The 17,406-nt window shown below is 36.5% G+C and overlaps 2 protein-coding genes across 2 annotated transcripts; both read right to left on the bottom strand.

Annotated features, from left to right (window-relative positions):
* Positions 1-5,850: 5,850 nt before the first annotated feature.
* LOC140561654 (immunoglobulin superfamily member 2-like) lies at positions 5,851-7,823 on the bottom strand. The gene is made up of 6 exons (XM_072686884.1): positions 7,764-7,823; positions 7,322-7,660; positions 6,854-7,201; positions 6,632-6,733; positions 6,515-6,537; positions 5,851-6,323 (listed from the first exon to the last, which is right to left on the bottom strand). Exons 1-6 carry the CDS (start codon positions 7,801-7,803, stop codon positions 6,207-6,209), a joined length of 969 nt encoding a protein of 322 aa, XP_072542985.1. The 5' UTR covers positions 7,804-7,823; the 3' UTR covers positions 5,851-6,206.
* Positions 7,824-14,163: 6,340 nt separating this feature from the next.
* On the bottom strand, positions 14,164-15,966 carry LOC140562749 (uncharacterized). Its single transcript, XM_072688610.1, has 5 exons — positions 15,717-15,966; positions 15,249-15,596; positions 15,027-15,128; positions 14,843-14,934; positions 14,164-14,199 (listed from the first exon to the last, which is right to left on the bottom strand). The coding sequence occupies exons 1-5, from the start codon at positions 15,829-15,831 to the stop codon at positions 14,164-14,166; spliced, it is 693 nt and encodes a 230-aa protein (XP_072544711.1). The 5' UTR covers positions 15,832-15,966.
* Between the last annotated feature and the right edge of the window lie 1,440 nt (positions 15,967-17,406).

Raw genomic sequence — 17,406 nt, 5'->3', positions numbered from 1 at the left:
GAAAACATCCACATTTGTGCTAGTCTACATACATGTGGTTAACCCCTTGAAAAGCCTATGACCCGCTGCCAGGCCAAGTGTTATTACAAACTTCTATTACCAAAGAATTGCCACACCAGAAGTCCATGTAGTTAATGAATAATATACCCTAGCGTGCAATAAGCTTTGGAGTGATGTAATGTGCATTTTAACTGATAATGGGTTTTATAAAGCACATAAATCTTAGTGCATAATTGCGTACTTTTAAGCATGTTCATTTATTGGCTGGCTAAGTGCAGACTGCCCTTTTCTTTGTTACAGTGTTGCTGTACCTTTAAGTTTACTGGTAATATGTAGAAATAGGGGCACTGCCAGAGATTTTGGGCCCCATGAAGAGATATTACACTGGGCCCTGAAACTGTAACAATTCTTCTAAAATGCTCCATACATGTTTAGGGCCCCTGCAATAGACCTAACTCCAAAGACAGGAGAATTATCAAGAAAATAGTTCAAAGTTTTTTATAGTGCAACACAGCATGACGTTATAAGTACTGTTGCAGTTGATGCAAGGACACAGTAGTTGTGAAGAAGCCAAATGCTTACACTGTACAGAGAACTTTCATTTGACTTGTAAAATTGGCATGTCTCTCTGAATGCATACAGTTAAGACCAAAGATCTATAAAAAGCCATTACAAGGAGGAGACAAATGTCTTCACACAGTGACAGGGATTATGTCTACTGAAGCCAACTCTGCAAAAGGGCATACTGGGGCAGTCAGACATTTGCAAAAACCTCAAAAAGACACTAACTGCACAAAATAACTCAAAGCACAAACTAAACTAATTAGACTACTTTGTTGTTGTACCATTAACTACTAATGTGGTACGATATAGCCTTTGAAAGTAAACTTTGAAAGTGGTGATATTATCTCTGTCTGTCTTGGGCATTACCTTACCCAGGCAGAATTGTAGGAAAAAAAAACTCCTATAATAAAGGATAAGAGCACACTTATCTTAGTGAAGTTAGTTTTTAAATGGAGGTGTACTGAGAAATGAGACATTTGAGATGCAAATGCATCAGTTAGACTAGTAAGCATTCCAATGACAAAATACTCTATAACACCACCAAAGATGATGAGGGACCATACAGGGAGGAAGTGAGTGCACTGCAGACGACCTTTCCCTTAATGTCCACTAAACCAAAGAGCTGACTGTTGACTTCAGGAGAGGGAGCAGAGTGCACACAGCACTAAGCACAGAAGGGACAATGGTGTAAAAGTTAAGCTGCTTAAAGATCCTCATAGCAGAAGATCTCACCTGGTCACTCAACACATCACTCCACTTATATTTCATGATGAACAGACAGAAAAAGAGGCGATGGCTGACTATGCACATGTCAGAGGAGACATGTATCAGTCTTCCCCCTCCTAGTATGTATTTGTATGGGTTTGGTAATTGGCTATCCAAATTGGGGAGAAATTGGGTAAAAACAGAAATAAAACTTTTAAGCATTTAATTAAACAACTTTACCCCTCAGCTCAACTCAGCAGTAGCAAATAGCACCAGAGATAAATAATAATACACATGGAAATAATCGTTTGTATAGTATTCATTTATACTTTTACCAGGCCAGTATTTGCAGATAATTCATCATAGATCTTACCTGCCACTTTGGAATCATGGCTGGAGTCTAAGAGAGCACAATTTACCATGCTCTATACCCTCATCACTCTTAAAAGTGATGTTCCCTCAGGCATCTGTTAGCTAATGTGCTGGGAACGTAGAGCGTGTTGGCTGCCCAGCTATGGAGCATCAGCGGTAGTCCTTAACCTCCTTAACCTCCTAGTGTCAGAAGCATTGCTAGTGTTAGAGGAAGTAATGATGGTATGGGTGGGTTAATTGGCAATAAAAAAGAAAAAATGGAAACATTTGACCAAACAAAAGTTTTAACACCCTCCATTTTTTCAGTAGTCCACAGTCACTGTTGCATGGCCTGCTTTGCTTGTTTTGCCTTCTTAGCATTGACTTTCTTACTGCCTCTCCACCTGTCATCCTGCAGCTCCAAGTCTTCTCTTCAACAGCTGAAACTGAGACTTGGTTCAGGTGAGACTTGGAGTTAAGATGTGCTACCAGATATTGTCATGTGAGCTGCCCATTACACAAGGTCTTGACTCTCAGAAACTTGTCTTCTGATGATGTCTTTTGTGGATGTGAGTCTGTTAGACCTCTTCCTGTACCAGACCCTCTTTAGTTTTCTCTAGTTTTAAAGAACCTTTTGGTGTAGGAAACTGTACAACATTCTGTCTTAATCTGTAATTTCTCAAAGGACAATGCAACACTATGTCTCAATATGTCTCTTTTTTTCATTATTAGAGGAATCTGAATGCACAATAACCTCGAAATTCTGTGGTGCAGAGTGCCGTTACACAGTTCCTACACTGATTTTATAGGGATACGTCAATTATAACTTTATTGCATTAGCTGTCAAAACCTAATTTATTTCCGTTGGAACAGACTAGCTGTAAGTTTTTAACCAATGACTTCCCTAAAATTGTTCCATGTTCGCCTGAACATGGACCGCAACCTAGAGCCGACCTGAACACGCCGGGAACACGTGCAGAATCTCTGAGCATCACAGAGATTCCAACGGAGTCAATTCACAGCAGGAGATAACGCTTCTTAAGTACTCCCGGTCCCAGGTGAAACACATGAACAAACAATGAGCAGTGAATCAACACAAATGAACATGAATTACCTTAAGAGTAAGTCTTTTGTAAGTCGCTCTGGATAAGAGCGTCTGGTAAATGCCGTAAATGTAATAGAACAGAAACAAACAGTAAGTCCTCATTTTGGCCTGTGGGCAGCGGCTCGGGATGAGGGCCTGACAACCTGGCAGTTTGCTGGTTAACTTTGTACTATTTGAGGTCACAGGATTTTGTACCATTGCAAGTTGTTCATACAATTGGGAGTGTTCTAAAACTTTTGACCAGTAGGTATATATATATATATATATATATATATATATATATATATATATATATATATATATATATATACAATCTGCTTTTTATTACTGATTACTGGTGTACTGATGTGATAGTTTAAAAAAAAAACTAAAAAACTATAAACGATTCTACTGAAAATGTTCCAGTAGCCATCTTACATCAGTTTCTGTGACCATATAATGTCCCCTGGGACTTGAATACAGTGCCTTAATGATAACCCTTTTTTATGCCAAATTCAGACAGCTCTGTTGGTCTGTAGGAAAGACATACAAAAGGTTAACCAGATGCTTTCAGACAAAGCAAGACACAGTCTAAACAAAAAAAATAAAACAGCTAGAAAAAGTTAAATCAGAGGTATATCAGCCATTGACCCATCAGCTGACTAGAAAATCTTTAAGACATCACTAGCTACAAGAAGTCACCTCCCCAAACGATTGCAGGTTTAAAAGGCCAGCCCCACACACCTCTACAGCACCAATTCACACTTCATTCAAACCACAGCACAAACATCAACACCTCTCCCCCTCATCTTTAACTGCCACCCCCTCCTGAAGCTCTGTCTCTTCAAGAGACAGAAAGTGTGGAAGGCACTAGGTGCAGATTGGTGTTTCATCCTCCTGTCTGAAGGTCTGTGCAGACTTCCTTTACACAGATCTTAAACTGAATTGAATCATTAGAGACCCTGTAGTCATGAATGCTTTTGAGAGACAATCAGCACTGGTAATTATTCAATGATGCATGTTCTGGCCACTGCTCTTTTTACTGTACACTTCCTTTACTGGTGGCATAAGTGGACAGTTTTTGTGTTAGAACAGATGGAAATGTCACTATTATGGTTACCCAATTAATAATAAAAATGGTTTATAGCCCAGCGCTCTGATGCATCAGCCAGCAGGCGTCAGTGCCAACCAGGATTGCATTGGAGTGAGAAAGGGATCTACAAATCCTCTGCCAATAGTGACTGCCTTATTCCACTAGACCACTCTGGGCCATAAGTGGTTACTTCTGATTTGCTTTCATTACATTTTGAGTAATATTTTGAGTAAGCTTCTAATGCTAATTAATATATATATATATATATATATATATATAATATTAAATACCAGATGAAATATGATTATATATGATTATCTATCTATCTAGATTTTTCCATTTTATAATTTTATATTATTTTCTTTTCACATATGATAAAAAAAATCTGTTTTTAATCTGGTAGTCTTTAATCCTAATCTGGTCTCGGCTGTGACTCTGAGTCAGCTATGAAAAGTCTAGGTCTTTTAGAACAACACTAGTTTAATCTAAGACAATGACCAGTCTGCTCACAGACAACCGCTGGTCCTCTGAAGCAGTCACAACAACCTGGACCTGATCACGCACAAAACAGTGGAGACGACAATGGACTTCAGGAGACGCCCAGCACACCTGCCTAGCCTCACCATCTTTTGCAAAACCATGATGGCTGTGAAGTCCTTCAGGTTCCAGGGAACCGCAATCAGGGATCCTTGTAATTTAAGTTTAAGAGGCTTTATTGTTGTTACAGCACAACTCTATGCAAGACTACATAAAGTGAAAACATGCAACACAGAGGAACAGAACTATACAATAAATACGATAAAATGAAGGACAGTAGGCAGCCCCAACATAACACTCAGTCCAGAATATGTGTGGTAAGGAGAATGGTGCAGAGATATGTACCACACTTTGATACGTAATGTATTCTGCAGACAGCTTAATGAACACAACATTTCCCGAGGCCGATGAATACAGTACTTCTGTTAAAGGCAGTAATTAGAGAAAAGAAATAAGGTAGAGTCAGGGTGTGTCAACTGAGGTATGTGTGAGTGTGTGTGCTATTGGTCAGTGCTCATGTGCCATCAGACTTTGTTGGAATGATTAAAGGGGCCAGCCACAATCCTGGTCCATATTCACGATTTTTGTTCTTAACCATTCAAATTGAATTGTACTGTTCCTTATGGCTTATTTATCTCATTCTACTCTGCTGCTACCTGCTACTGGGCTGCTGCACACAGCACATGTTTACAAGTATGTGTGGTCACGGTGTGTACGTGTGGTAGAACTCAAGTTCTGTGTGAGTGTGAAATGTTTCTCATCTATCAGTGTGAAATGCAAACTACGATGTAACCAAAGTTAGATTCCTTGTATTTACATGGCCAGTAAAGCTTGATACTGACCTCTGATCTCTGACTCAGATTATGTATAGTTATATCAACTTAATATTTAGTACTTATTACACAAATAGATAATAAATAGAATACAATACAAAAGTTAACTACATACAAAAAGTAACCTTAGCAAATTTCTCTTTACTTTTGATTATGTATAATGTTTACACCACAGTGTTAAAAAAAATACTCTATGTTTAAATAAATACATTAAGTTTTAGCTTTCACATTAGACATTAAAAGGAATGTCTAATGTGAGCTACCCACAGACTCTCAATGCTAATGTTAAAACTCCTCCAGGATGTAAACATCCTTCTCCACAGGACTTTCTAGATAACACTCATTCCAACATCTCGGGAAGACGTACACAAATGCTGAATTTGGTACTACGCGTTTTAATAAATGAGGTATGCAATATACAAAAATAAATAGAAAAACTGAATTGGGGATCCTGTGTGGAGCAGTCATTTAAGCATTAGCTGTAGAGAGTTACAGTAAAATACCTAATGAGTGAATTGAAAAAATAAGATAACTGTCCATGGGAAAGCAATAATCAATGAAAAAACAGTAGAATACTAATTCTTATGTTCAAGACTACTGAAAGGTAGTTTAATAGTTTAATGTGACAATCTGTTTTTCATTTAAATAAAAATATAAACTTGCACACAGCACATGTCTACTAATAATTTCTTAATAAATCATTTTATTGATTTATTTGACAAAAAAAATACATTTTTACAATTGAGATATAAACAAGGCCTTACACTGAAAAAGCTGCAGTATGTCTGCTTATAGGTAAACACAAGTCTTAATTAAGCACACCATGAATTTCACAATAGCCTTGTTGGTCTTCTATCAGTACTGTCAGTAATGTTTATTTACATGAACCCAGGCCTGATTAAAGAAGCTCTGGACTCTAAACATGTTCCCTGATGAACATGAATAAACAGATTATACTCTATTTAAATTTATGAATGTACATTGAAAATACAAGGGCAGTTCTTTTCTGGTGATGCTTCAGGTCTGTACCCATTCCTCATCAGCTGTGTTTGACATGTGAATAAATGATTTCATTGTCCTGGACTCTGGGTGTTCTGGAGGGAGGAGGTTTCTTAAAATTTAGAGCAGCATAGCTTAAGACATCTGTTTCCTCAGTCTATCATAAAACAAGAATAATTACAGAACCTTGTGGACAGCAGTTTTTTCCCAACAGAGCAAACAAAAATTATAGCTTTGTATTTGGAATATATGTATTTACAATTCTAATAATACACTTACTGTAGATTCTACTTCAAATCTGCAATAACAAGAAGTGATATGAATGCAAAAGTTGAAAGATATAATTACCTGATTAATGTGACTTGGTTGGTCTTTGGAAACACGCACACACACAAAAAAAAAAATTAAATAAAGTAAAAGTTGATTTACACTGGATAAAAATGTTCAACAAATGTCAAAACTAACCATTTTGTCGATTTTTCAGTAGAACTCCAAACAGAAGTATGATCATAATAACAGAAATTACATTCAATGTTGTCAATGTGATGACAATCCACATGTTATTTTCTGAAACAATCAAAAATAACTTTATGTCAAGATTAATATCAGTTGTATTCCTAGAAATTATTTGTATAGTAAAAATAAGTAAAACTTTACAACAAGATCGGTCAAAAAACAACAACATACCTTTTACATTAACTTCAGTTCTCTTTCCAAACAGTATCTCTCCACATGCAGCTACAGCACAGTAGTAAGTTCCAGCATCAGAGAGGCTGAGGTTCCTCTTGGGCAGATTGTAGACACAGTTCTGTGTATGAGAACCAGTCTCAGAACTCCTTGTACACAGATCACTTCTGTTTCCACGAGTGTAGATAATACCCAGATGTGATTCTCCTGACCCACGTCTGAACCAGTACACACTGTGATCTTCTGAACAGCTCAAAGATTCAACTGAACACTGGAGTGTAACAGTGTCTCCACTCTTTATCAACATTTTAGTTGGAGGATGGTTGTCAGTCTTCTCAGCTTCAAAATCTTAGTAGAGTTTAGAAACAATACTGAAACAGTGAGTGGTGTAAAACATTAAACAATAAACACACATTAATATGAACTAAACTGAAACTACTACAGAAAAATAGTAAGAGTTGTTTATACCTGGAAAAATCAAGAGAGTTCCAGATCCAAACTCTACAACACCGGTTTTCACTGTTCCACAGAAATATGTTCCTTTATCCCCTTCTTTGGTTTCATTTATACTGAGATCAAACATGTCATTAGTCACAGTGAAACGTCCATCATCAAATTTTGAAGCAGCTCTGGGTTTACTTTTGTTCGGAAATGATCTTACAACAGGTTCTGGCACATTTCCTAATCTCTGCTTATACCAAACAAAAAAAATATTTGAATTGCCTGTGTCTTCCTTTTCACATTTCATGGTAACTTTATTTCCAAGCTTCACAGTTTGAACCTGAATGCCAGCAATCCCAGTTTTCACTGTAAAAAAAGTGTTCACTGTTTTAGTAAAAATGTTTAACGTATCAGCAGTAAAAGTGTATGATATCAGTACGTCATATAGATACATTTAAAAGTCACTCACCTGTTGCAAATAAGCAAAGAGTAGCAATGACTGTGATCATTGTTCCTGCTTAAACACTGAGGTAATGAGACAATATGGTCTATTGAACTTTTCCATTCAGTTGAAATGCCAGCCCTGTGTCATACTTGATTTGACACTTTGAAGGTGTGCACTGCTTTCATTGGTCCAGTAGTTGGAAGGAAGTGCAAACCATGACTCAGATATATCCAAACACAACCCCATAGCTCTGTCTCATAGGATTTACATTTTTATCAGCTGAACTCATTAATTCAAACACTCATTTATGGAACATTCTTTACACCTTTATCATGCAGGCAAGTGAACATTTGTTCAAGCTGAGATTGAGGTACTACTATTGACATAGTAGAAGATGATATAGATGAGATATATATTTGTACATTTAGCAAAAGCTAAATGTAAGCAAATTTTGAGTCTTAGCAGTGACTACTGGTTATGTTAATATCCCGTTAGTCAAGCTCAGACTTACAGTTTTTCATCAAGATGGTCCTGCTCCAGGAAAGCGTTAACAGTTTAGAGAGATGTTCAGGGTTCTACAACATAGTGGAACAATAGATGGTTTTGCCTTCCAGTAACAGCTCTGTCAGAAACATGAATTACTGTTTAAACAGCAAGGACACTCACTCTGTATCTGAATATTTAACAGTAAATAAGCATTAGTATGCACCCTCCCACACTCACACATAGAATGAGAGAGAAAGAGAAACCAAGATACATGATTAAATGTTTACTTTTTAATTATTTTTAATTCCTTAAATGTTTTGGGATTTTGTTCAACAATTTCAGGCTTGCCTGACTGTATCCGGGCATGACAAACGCATTCCATTTACACTTGCGTTAAATGTGGATGAGATGTGTCTCTAACCACCTCCGAATGTGGTTTGAGTAATCCGCTCATAACATTGGCATGAAGGGGAGCTACAAAATATTAGGCATGTAGTTTTAATGTTATTGCAGAATTTCTAGTGAAAAAAGTTTTAAGTATACTAACTATGCTACAGTGCACTAAAGCATTACAAGTAATAAAGTTTATTATTTTGGTGCTTATTATAGTTAAATTTAAGTAGAACAAAATGAGAAATTTGAAAAAAAAGTATTTAAAACATTTTACATTCTATATACAACACATTTCTTAAGTAGCACAACTGCATTACTCTAATTAACTGAGTGCATTAGAAACACACTAAGAACATACATTAAATATACTCATATTAAGATAGGTAATCCAGTTCCCAGTCCCAGCCTTTATTTTCACTGAGGATTACATACACATACCTCTATATTAAGTATTTTTATTGTCATTTCAGCTCTGTACTGTACAATTGTTCCAGAAAAGGGTGCCACATGGAACAGAACGAGAACAGAAAACAATACAGTACAGACAAAAACAATACAGTACAGGACAGACTGCAGAAAGTGCAACGTGCAAGACAATATAATCAATACAATAAATACTAAATAACAAGTGTAAGGTGCAGAGATAATTAACAGGTAGGTATTGGTAATAAGGTGCATAAAAGGTGCATAAAAGGTGCATAGGTGCTGTGACGTTATATGCAGACAGCATACAACACACATGAAACATGAAACACAGCACTAACGGAAGTAAAGTGTGGAATCTATAAATAAGATAAATAGGATAAATAGGATGCAGACAGATTTAAAATGCTATGTGTCATGGGGGTGAGGGGTTTAGTTCAGTCTCTGTTGTTTAAAAGTCTAACTGCTTATGGGACAAAACTATTGCAGAGCCATGCAGTGACAGCATGGATGCTCCTGTACCTTCTGCCAGACGGCAGCAGTGAAAAAATTCCATGTGAGGGATGAGTGGAGTCCTTCACAATGCTGATGGCCTGATGGGTGCAGTGTGTAGTGTGAATGTCTGTGACAGAGGGGAGAGAGACCCCTATGATCTTCTCAGCTGTCCTCACCATTCGCTGTAGGGTCTTGCGGTCTGAGGCACTGCAGTTCCCAAACCAGGTGAAGATGTATCTGCTCAGGATGCTCTCCACAGTCCCTCTTTAGAAATCAGAATAAAAAATAAGAATAAGAATAAGAATATGTTGTGTATGCAGCACTACTTACTATTATGACCTACAATGGCAATGTTCCTACAATGATGTTGAAACTGAGAAAACATTGGGAACAACGCCATTTCATTTTCTTTTTCTTAAGAGGTATCTCTCTAGCTGAAATCGAAACTATGTGCATGCTATGCTATGTGACCTGTGGACATTTTAACATGTTCACTTAAATGTGTCACAATTCACAGGATGTTGTTCATTGACCTACAGATCACAGCAAGGAGGGTTTTTTTTTTGATGACCACAGAGATAATGCAATTGCATGAACCCTAGAGGACTGTAATATTATTACTGCTTATTATTTTTGTCCTATCTATCCAACTTTGATGTCCAGATTCATGCCCAGTTTTAATAGGAGGGCTGTTCAGTATGAAAAACTAAATAAAACATGAATTGACATATACACTGCACGGGCAAAAATATTGGGATACCTGCTACTTTATTGTTATTTTCTGAAATCAAGAGTTTCATCACCTAGATTGCTATTTATACCTCTACATAACTTGCTGACCTCTCATCACAAATGGCTCAACCCTAGCTAGACTGAACTGTTATACATCCTTGGCACTGCAGGTACTTTTGATGATACTGACATCTCTTTCAAGAACTCCAGCTGGTCACTCCAGCTGCAAAAACAGAAACCTTGGCATCGTTTTTAATGGTCATTTATCATTCTTAACTTATGTCTAAGACTTTTCCCTTAGAAAGAGCATTCAGCACTTATATCTAATATCTAATTTTATTACACATTAAAGCTATTGATTGTACTGAAATGTATTTGGTTTCTTAGGCCAAAATGAGTATTTTAAAATAAACTGAAAAGGCACAACAGACACAATAGATTTACATGAGTTAAAAGTTTCCATTACTCTGTTGGGATGTTTCCTTCTTAAGTTAATCTTTCCAATGAAACTGTTTCATCTTTGCTATTCAAGCACCATCTTTTGTTGTTGTGGTTTCAGTAGCACAACGTCTACTGCAGTATGTTCCATCTAAACTGTGGTCCCTGCTAAATATACAAGTATACATGGAATATAGTCTAGAGGTTAGAGAACAAATACTAACATCGTTAAAAAACGTCTTTAAAGAAAAAAACATAAATAGTTTTTGTTTTTTTTAAATTAATTATCTCCATGTTGACAGTAAGTTGTTTGGTAATCATCATTTATGTTTCAACCGGTTTTATCTATTAGCACTGGGCACAGTTAGATATTTTGTTTCGCTTGTGAGGGCACTACTGACAAGTACCATGAATCTTTCAGAAGCAAGGTGACAGCAGTCAACAGAGCTAGCTGCTGCATTTCCTGTACACATATGGCTTAATGATAACAGAGGTTAGTCTTGGCAAGATGCTCTGGTGACAACCATGGTGTTTGATCATTTTTGTCATCTGAACTCTTTCACTTAGTAGAATCTCTACTACTTTTATACACTGAAGGGGATATTGTACAAATACACATATTAAATAGCTTTTCATTAAGAAAGTAAAACCAGTTTGCAGTAACGGATTTGGTCTGCACTGGAAGTGACAAGACATATCAACAACTATCATTCTCATAAATGCTAAAAGAATTCTGCATTTGAGCATGAGTGATTAGAGACGAGTGGGGAGAGTGACTTCACACTTATGGTGAGTGAAGGGGAAAGACACACCCAGTATGCAAATAGATGGTGCCAGAAGCCAATGGGAAGGTTGTGAGTTTCACTCAGACAGGTTGTACTCCACACCACACATTATACACACATATTGTGTATTATTAAAGCTGCACAGCTGACTCGGTTACTGCACTTGTTGAGAAACATTAATATGAGAGAAATGATTAAATCCCACATCAGTTTGGATTATGTTTGTGTGTGTGCTGTTTTTAAGATCACATGAACCAGACACTGTATTTATTAATACATTTTATTTACAACGGACAACATTTAATTAGGTAGAAACAAATTATGGGATTGCTGCAGACATCATTTTATGTGATTTCAAGTGTGCTGTAAGTGAATTACTGTTGTAGTTTATTCTAACACATTTTGTACATGTATTTGAAAACAAGTATTTGAGAAGTATATTACATTCAAATGAACTAATTTTGAACTAAAACTATATCTGTAAAAAATATATGATATTATATATTTTTTTATAATATGTTATATATTTATTATACAGTCATGCCCGAAAGTATTCATACCCCTGTCAAAGTTTGACTTAAATTTACTTTTATTTAACCAGAAATTATATTTTTGCCTGGAAATGACACAGGCATCTCCCAGGAGATAACACGATGATGTACAAGAGGCATCATTGTGGGAAAAAATATTTCTCAGCTTTTATACACATTTGAACAAAAAGTGGCATGTCCAAAATTATTCATACCCTTCTCAATAATTAATAGAAAAGCCTTCATTGTCTATTACAGCAATCAAACGCTTCCTGTAATTGCTGACCAGCTTTTTGCATGTCTCCACTGTTATTTTTGCCCATTCATCTTTAGTGATGAGCTCCAACTCTTTGAGGTTCGAGGGTCTCCTTGCCATCACCCTGATCTTTAGCTCCCTCCACAGATTCTCAATTGAATTCAAGTCAGGACTCTGGCTGGGCCACTGCAAAACATTAATGTTTTTGTCTGCTAACCATTTCTTCACCACTTTGGCTGTGTGTTTTGGGTCGTTGTCGTGCTGAAATGTCCACCGGTTCCCAAGGCCAAGTTTCTCTGCAGACTGCCTGATGTTGTTGTTGAGAATCTTGATGTATTGCTCTTTTTTCATGGTGCCATTTACTGCGATCAAGTTCCCTGGTCCATTGGCTGAAAAACACCCCCAAAACATTAGGTTCCCACCACCATGTTTGACAGTGGGGATGGTGTTCTTAGGGTTGAAGGCTTCTCCTTTTTTACGCCAAATGGTGCACACATCATTGTGGCCAAACAATTCAATTTTTGTTTCATCTGACCATAAAACAGAACACCAGAAGTCTTCTTCTTTGTCCAAATGAGCATTTGCAAAGGTCAAGCGGGCTTTTGTGTGCCTTTTCTGGAGAAGTGGTGTCCTCCTTGGCCTGCGTCCGTGGAACCCAGCAGTGTGCAGTGTCCGTTGAACTGTCTGCCTTGAGATGTCGCCACCAGCAGAGTCCAGATTCACCAGGATGGCCTTGGTGGTGATCCTTGGATTTTTCTTCACCTCTCTCACTATTCTCCTGGCCAGCACAGGTGTCACTTTTGGCTTCCGACCACATTTTCTGAGATTTTCCACAGTGCGGAACTTCTTGTATTTTTTAATAATACTTTGCACTGTAGCCACTGGAACTTGAAAACATTTTGATATGGCTTTATAGCCCTTTCCTGACTTATGAGCGGCCACAATGCACAGCCGCAGGTCCTTAGTGAGCTCCTTTGTCTTAGCCATGACTGTCCACAAACCAACTGCGGAGAGCTGCTGTTTTTCTCCTGTTGAGTTGATTAAAACAGCTGTTCCCAATGAATCAGGGTAATTAGGATGCTTTAAAACAGCTTGGAGTATTTGGAATGGTATAGAACTTTGGATTTTCCCATATACTGTGACAGTTTTCAAAGGGTATGAATAATTTTGGACATGCCACTTTTTGTTCAAATGTGTATAAAAGCTGAGAAATACTTTTTCCCACAATGATGCCTCTTGTACATCATCGTGTTATCTCCTGGGAGATGCCTGTGTCGTTTCAAGGCAAAAATATAACTTCTGGTTAAATAAAAGTAAATTTAAGTCAAACTTTGCCAGGGGTATGAATACTTTCGGGCATGACTGTATATTTTTAAACTGTTACTTTTTAATACTTTGCTTACAAGTATTTGAAAGCATAATATGAATGTATGTTTAACATATTCTAAATAAGTACATATAATTTGCTAGTAAATTTGAGTATAATGAGTATAATAATCTGAGTATGTTTTCAATACAATTAAGTGCACTTTTTTTACAAGGGCTATAACATGCCACAATGCATCGCAGTAACTCATGTATAAACAACATACTCTACTAAACATATACCCATAATTCACTGTGTTGTTTGATTTGAAGATTCTCACTCAGCTTCTCTGAGGCAGGCCGATGCAATCTGCTGTCGCACAGCAGTGAGCGCACGTGCAAAACAAGGTGTCCAAAGGTGGTCACTACAATGTGGACCTTCTAACAGGAAATCAGACATTAAAATGAATGGTATTTTACTAAGCTACCCACATATGCTAGTGTTAACACTCCTCCAGTACATAAAAATCCTTATCCACAAGACTTTCTTGATAACACTCATTCCAACATCTCAGCATGTCTTACGCAAACACATCTGGTACTATGTATTTTAATATCTGAGGTATACGATATACAAACATTAATAGAAAAATTTAATTTGGGTCATTCATGCATTGGCTGTATCAGCTGAAGCAGGCATTACAGTAAAGTTATGAATAAGTTATGAATGAATTGAAGTTGAAAATAACTGTCCATGGGAAATCAATAATCAATGAAAAAACAGTAGAATAATGACTAAACATGTTCAAGACTACTGAAAGGTAATTCAAAATTCTAATGTGTTTCTCAATAAATCATTTTATTGATTTTTTTACAAAAGATATAAACAAAGCTCTGCACTCTAAACAGTGATGTTTCCTGATGAACATGAATAGACAGATTATACTCTATTTAAAATATGAATGTAAATTGAAAATACAAGGGCAGTTCTTTTCTGGTGATGCTTTGGGTCTAAATCCATTCCTCATTAGCTGTGTTTGACATGTAAATAAATGACTTCACTTTCTTGGAGTCTGGATGTTCTGGAGGGAGGAGGTTTCTTAAAATCTAGAGCAGCATAGCTTAAGACATCTGTTTCCTTAGTCTAACATAGAACAAGAATAATTACAGACAATGTGGACAGTAGTTTTTTACCAAAAGAGCCAACAAAAATCTTTGTATTCGGAATATATGTAGCTACAATTCTAACAATACACTTACTGTCGATTCTACTTCACATCTACAATAAAAAGAAGTGATATGCATGGAAAAGTTGGAAGATATGATTACCTGATAAATGTGACTTGATTGGTCTTTGGAAACAGATACAAAAAAACAAACAAATATAAGTACAATTGGCTTGAACGTTGATTTACAATGGATGAAAATGTTAACTAAAACTTACCATTTTGCCGATTTGTCAGTAGAACTCCAACCAGAAGTATGATCACAATAACAGAAATTACATTCGATGTTGTCAATGTGATGACAATCCACATGTTATTTTCTGAAATAATCAAAAATAACTTTATGTCAAGATTAATATCAGTTGTATTCCTAGAAATTATTTGTTTCTAGTGAAAATAAGTAAAACTTTACAACAAGATCGGTCAAAAAAGCAACATACCTTTTACATTAACTTCAGTTCTCTTTCCAAACAGTATCTCTCCACATGCAGCAACAGCACAGTAGTAAGTTCCAGCATCAGAGGGGCTGAGGTTCCTCTTGGGCAGATTGTAGACACAGTTCTGTGTATGAGAACCAGTCTCAGAACTCCTTGTACACAGATCACTTCTGTTTCCACGAGTGTAGATAATACCCAGATGTGATTCTCCTGACCCACGTCTGAACCAGTACACACTGTGATCTTCTGAACAGCTCAAAGATTCAACTGAACACTGGAGTGTAACAGTGTCTCCACTCTTTATCAACATTTTAGTTGGAGGATGGTTGTCAGTCTTCTCAGCTTCAAAATCTTAGTAGAGTTTAGAAACAATACTGAAACAGTGAGTGGTGTAAAACATTAATCAATAAACACACATTAATATGAACTAAACTGAAACTACTACAGAAAAATAGTAAGAGTTGTTTATACCTGGAAAAATCAAGAGAGTTCCAGATCCAAACTCTACAACACCGGTTTTCACTGTTCCACAGAAATATGTTCCTTCATCCCCTTCTTTGGTTTCATTTATACTGAGATCAAACATATCATTAGTCACAGTGAAACGTCCATCATCAAATTTTAAAGCAGCTCTGGGTTTACTTTTGTTTGGAAATGATCTTACAACAGGTTCTGGCACATTTCCTAATCTCTGCTTATACCAAACAAAAAAAATATTTGAATTGCCTATGTCCTCCTTTTCACATTTCATGGCAACTTTATTTCCAAGCTTCACAGTTTGAACCTGAATGCCAGCAATCCCAGTTTTCACTGTAAAAAAGTGTTCACTGTTTTAGTAAAAATGTTTAACGTATCAGCAGTAAAAGTGTATGATATCAGTACGTCATATAGATACATTTAAAAGTCACTCACCTGTTGCAAATAAGCAAAGAGTAGCAATGACTGTGGTCATTGTTCCTGCTTAAACACTGAGGTAATGAGACAATTTGGTTGAAATATCAGTTGAAATGCCAGCCCTGTGTCGTACTTTATTCGACACTTTGAAGGTGTGCACTGCTTTCATTGGTCCAGTAGTTGAAAGGAAGTGCACACTAAGACTCAGATATATCCAAATACAACCCCATAGCTCTGTTTTATATGATTTACATTTTTATCAGCTGAACATGGTAAATTGTATAATTGTATTAATTCAAACACAATCAATATGGAACATCCTTTACACTATTATCTTGCTTGCAAAAGAACATTTGTTTAAGCTGAGATTAAGATACTACTATTGAGATAGTAGAATGTCATAAAGATGACTTGAGCACCTGGTGATATGTATTTAGCTCTTTGTTCATTTAGAAAAGCTAAATAAAGTGAATTACTGTTTAAACAGCAAGAACACTCATTCTGTAATAGTGATCATCTACCAGTAAATAAGCATGAGTATGCACACACACAGAATGAGAGAGAGAAACCAAGATCCATGAGTAAATGTTTTCTTTATATATTTACTTAAAAAAAAACAAAAAAATCATTTCAATTATTTTTAAAGGAGTCAATGGGAAAATTGTGAGTTTATAGGTCCAGTTCACCCTGTAAGTGACAGGAAATATGAACAATAATTTTTTTTTTTATAAATGCTGATAGAATAATTCTACATTAGTGCATTACTGATAACTGCAGCATCCAATCATCAAGCAGCAGAGACTTGTACAAGCTTCAAAATGAGACCAGGCCGCTCAAGTCAAGTCGAGTCAAGTTATTGTCATTTCAGCTCTGTACCAGTACACAGTGAAATGAAATTACGTTTTTTCCAGAATAAGGGTGCCACATGGAACAAAACGAGAACAGAAAACAATACAGGACAGACTGCAGAAAGGGCAATGTGCAAGACCGTACTATAAATACAATAAATATGAGTGCTAAGTAGAGGTTATGAGTGCATAGATAGATATTTAACAGGTAGGTATTGATAATAAGGTGCATAGAAATTTAACATGCTGTGACATTATATGCAGACAGCTTAACATGGAACATGGAACACAGCAGGTACTAATGTAGTATAGATATATGGAAAGTATAGATATATAAATAAGATGCAGACAGATTAAAATGCTATGGGTCGTGGGGGTGAATGTGGGATTATAGTATCCATTAATAGTATTAATAGTGT

Source organism: Salminus brasiliensis, chromosome 9 (genome assembly GCF_030463535.1).
Source record: "Salminus brasiliensis chromosome 9, fSalBra1.hap2, whole genome shotgun sequence".
In the NCBI taxonomy this organism is placed as follows: Eukaryota; Metazoa; Chordata; class Actinopteri; order Characiformes; family Bryconidae; genus Salminus; species Salminus brasiliensis.
Note: the sequence above shows the minus strand (reverse complement) of the source record. Positions and strands in the feature narration are given on the sequence as shown.